Source organism: Orycteropus afer, unplaced genomic scaffold (assembly GCF_000298275.1).
Source record: "Orycteropus afer afer isolate SDZICR_OR568_19922 unplaced genomic scaffold, OryAfe1.0 scaffold00371, whole genome shotgun sequence".
Lineage (NCBI taxonomy): Eukaryota > Metazoa > Chordata > Mammalia > Tubulidentata > Orycteropodidae > Orycteropus > Orycteropus afer.
Genome location: NW_006921958.1, coordinates 1,467,312 through 1,470,567, shown reverse-complemented (window position 1 = coordinate 1,470,567; position 3,256 = coordinate 1,467,312). Strand labels below are relative to the sequence as shown.

Sequence of the window (3,256 nt, the reverse complement as noted above, 5' to 3'; positions counted from 1 at the left end):
TCTTCTGTGTCCTTGACGTCCTCCCCACCACAACAGCTAGCAGGGCCCCCGGCTCTAAGTGCATCTTCCCTGACCCGACTCAGCGGGAGCCTGGCCAGGATTCTGGGCCCCTCCTGAGCGGCAGATGCATTGTCCTCCGCTGCGCCAGGTCCTTATGGGTGATTTGGGCCTCGGAGGTGGCTACCCGTTAGATACGGGCTCATCGGTACACTGGCTGTAGAATTCTGCTCCGAGTACTTAAAGGTAAGGGTGGAGCAGGAGGAAAAGATGAAGAGGAACAAAACACAGAGAGGAAGAAGGCACAGAGCCAAACCAAGGCACGGCAGCGTCGTGAGCGCTGCAGACTTGGGGTGGGCACGCACAGGGATTGTGTCTCGGTGAAATCGAGATTCAAATCTGGCTCTGCCACCCACTGACGTTGACATTAGTCAACTTAGTTCACGTCTCTGAGCCTCAGTCCCTCCAGGCCTCCTCAGAACATCCACCCCGCCCCAGGGGACATCACGAGCAGGAGACCAGGGGCTTTGCTGTTCCCGCCACTTTCACGTGATGAGCTTGTCTCTGCTTGTTTTCTGAGAATTTGAAATCAGGATTTACACCCCAGAACACTGGCTCCACGTTAATATGGAGGAATTACCATAGTTGTAAAAAAAACTTGGCATTGGATAATGAGCGGTATCAATTACTTTGATGTTTTTTTAAAAAAAAGCTGGGCTTTGTGCTCTTGATTGAAAAGTTTAAGGGCTTCCTTACTCTGATGGAGTTCCCCAGTCCCAGCCAGCAGCTCCTGGGCTCATCAGGACCCGGACTGTAAGAGACTGCTCTGAAGGAAACAGTCCCCACAGCCCCCAGGGCGTGGGCAGGGGCCAGAGTCCTCTCCGAGACCTGCAGCTCATCACGCCCAGAGAATTGAATTCTCCATTCCTGCTCGGAAATTGTTTTTCAGTACATTACTGTATTAATTGCTTCCCAGTAGGATTCCTTTCGATCGCAAAGACCTAGAATACATTTAGACCAAAGTCTCATTTATAAAAACCCAACATGCACAGCTCTTAGGGACACAGAGACTGTTCAAAGTGAACCCTACTTTCCCAATCTACATTTTGTGTGACCATGAATGATTGCTATTACAGTAAGCCCAGACAGGACTAAACTCCAGTATGGTAAGCACAACCTCAGCCCCCCGTCCTCACGGCCCAAAGCAGTCCGACTGCGTCTTGTTATTGGTGAACAGCCCACCTTCCCGCTGAGAATGGCCTGAGCCCCGATGCCAAGGCGCCTGCCCGGTCTGCCGCCGGCTGGGTGCCTACCTTCCGAAGCGCTGCTTCATCTGTTTACACGCATAGTAATTTCCATCTCGCAGGCTCTGTGTCTTCATGACTTCAGAAAACGTCCCCTCTCCTATTTTCCCAATTGTTTTGTAGTCTAAAAACAAAAATAATCACGTAAGTAAATGGTATTTATGCACAGATGTGGTACTCACTTTCGGAAGACAGACTTCTCCGTGAGATCACTGAACAGCAACACAGTGGTCCTTGACTTACAGCGTATCTGAGTTACAGCTGCACTCAGGACCATCTGGTGTTTGTACATCTCACCGTTAATATTATGTACTATGGACAGGGTTGCACTGCATAATCTACTGATGCTACCATTCTCAGATGTTCACTCACAAGCAGTCAAAGATCCGATTTATAAAGACACTGAAAATAAAAGGCAATAATAATGAAAAATTAAAGGAAAAAAAAAGAGGCATCCAACTTAACGTCAGAACCGTCTTATGACAGAGTTGTGGGAACAGAACCCTGTCGTAGGTCGGGGACGATCTGTACGTTGAGGATAATTTCTCCTGTTTTTCCCTAAATCAGTGTTCCTCTCATTTTAGGAGAAGCTGAAGTGCTGGCCGTGTGTTGACAGCAAAGTCCCATCTCGACCCAGTTGATGGGCTTCCTCGGACACCAGAGGCAGAAAGCCCGGGCACCACGTTGCCCAGGGTGCCAGCACGCAGTGAGCGGCTGAGCCGCCCCACCAGCCTGGGCAACGAGAAGGGCACAGAGGGGCCAGGGCTGCAAGCGCTTGGCACGTGGTGCCTCGGAAAGTCACCCGCTGGGGCTACAGATGGCCGTTCCTGGAATTCTCCTGCTGCCTCATTTTCTGGAAGCTGTCGGTAGCTTTCCCTGGCTCTGGCCTGAGGACAGTTTTGTAAGCCTCTGGTTCCCTGTCAAACCCCTTCCTGTTTGACACACCCGGAGTGGCTTCTGTTCTTCTGACCAAATTTGGAATGATACAGAAACGAGCATCCTGAAGACGGAGCTGGTGTTAACAACAACTGAAAGATGGCGTGCGTTGATTACAACTGATTGCCTTTAGCAAGACGTGGCAAGAAAAAAGATGATCAAGCGAGAATCACTGCTTTTCAAGCAGAAATGGGAATGAATGAGAAAGTCGAGGATGTAAACATCTCACCAGGTTGGGGAAGCTTGTGGGACCCAAATAATGGAAGGATTTTGTTGTGTGCCATAGAGTCAATTCCAACTCATAGCCACGCTGGAACCCATTGGGTCTCCTAGGCTGAAATCTCTATGGGAACAGATTGCCAGGGTTTTTCTCCTGCAGAGTCACTGGTGGGTTCAAACCATTGACCTTTCGAGGGTTAGCAGCCAAGAACTTAACCTCTGTACCACCAGGGCTCCTTAGAAAAGGATAAAACCAAACCCACTGCCATCAAGTCAACTCTGACTCATAGTGACCCTTTAGGACAAAGTAGAACTGCCCCATAGGGTTTCCAAGGCTATAAATCTTTACGGATGCAGACTGCCTCATCTTTCTCCTGCAGAGTGGCTGGTGGGTTTGAACCACCAACCTTTTTTTGGTAGCAGCCCAATGTTTTAACCACAGTGTCACCAGAGCTCCTTTTAGAGAAGGACAGACCTCCACAGAGAACAGCGTGTGAGACAAATGACAGACTGGCAGCAAAGACACCATGGAGGCTGCACCCTCCCCACAGTCATTTGTTTCAAAGCCTCAAGGAAGCGCCGTCCAACCGAAACACAAACACAAGAGCAAGGCCTGAAGGAAAGAAGGTCGGGCCTGAGCCACGTCTAAAAAGAACCTGAGCATGGCCAACAGCACCTGGGACTGACGGCAGGCAAACGGTCCGACACCTGTGGAATGTCAGCTGTATTGCTAGAGAAGGAAGTCTGAAGTAGAGGCCCTTCTTCAGCCTTGGGCCCCAAATTCAGTCAGCAGGAAAAGG

General features: G+C 50.0%; 1 protein-coding gene across 1 annotated transcript in view; it reads right to left on the bottom strand.

Annotated features, from left to right (window-relative positions):
- The window catches only part of MOK (MOK protein kinase), a 44,348-nt gene extending 42,755 nt beyond the window's left edge, over positions 1-1,593 (bottom strand). The window contains exons 1-2 of the mRNA XM_007953129.2: positions 1,545-1,593; positions 1,311-1,425 (exon numbers count right to left, since the gene is read on the bottom strand). Coding sequence (XP_007951320.2) covers positions 1,311-1,425; positions 1,545-1,593 — 164 coding nt within the window. The remainder of the gene's footprint in view (positions 1-1,310; positions 1,426-1,544) is intronic.
- Between the last annotated feature and the right edge of the window lie 1,663 nt (positions 1,594-3,256).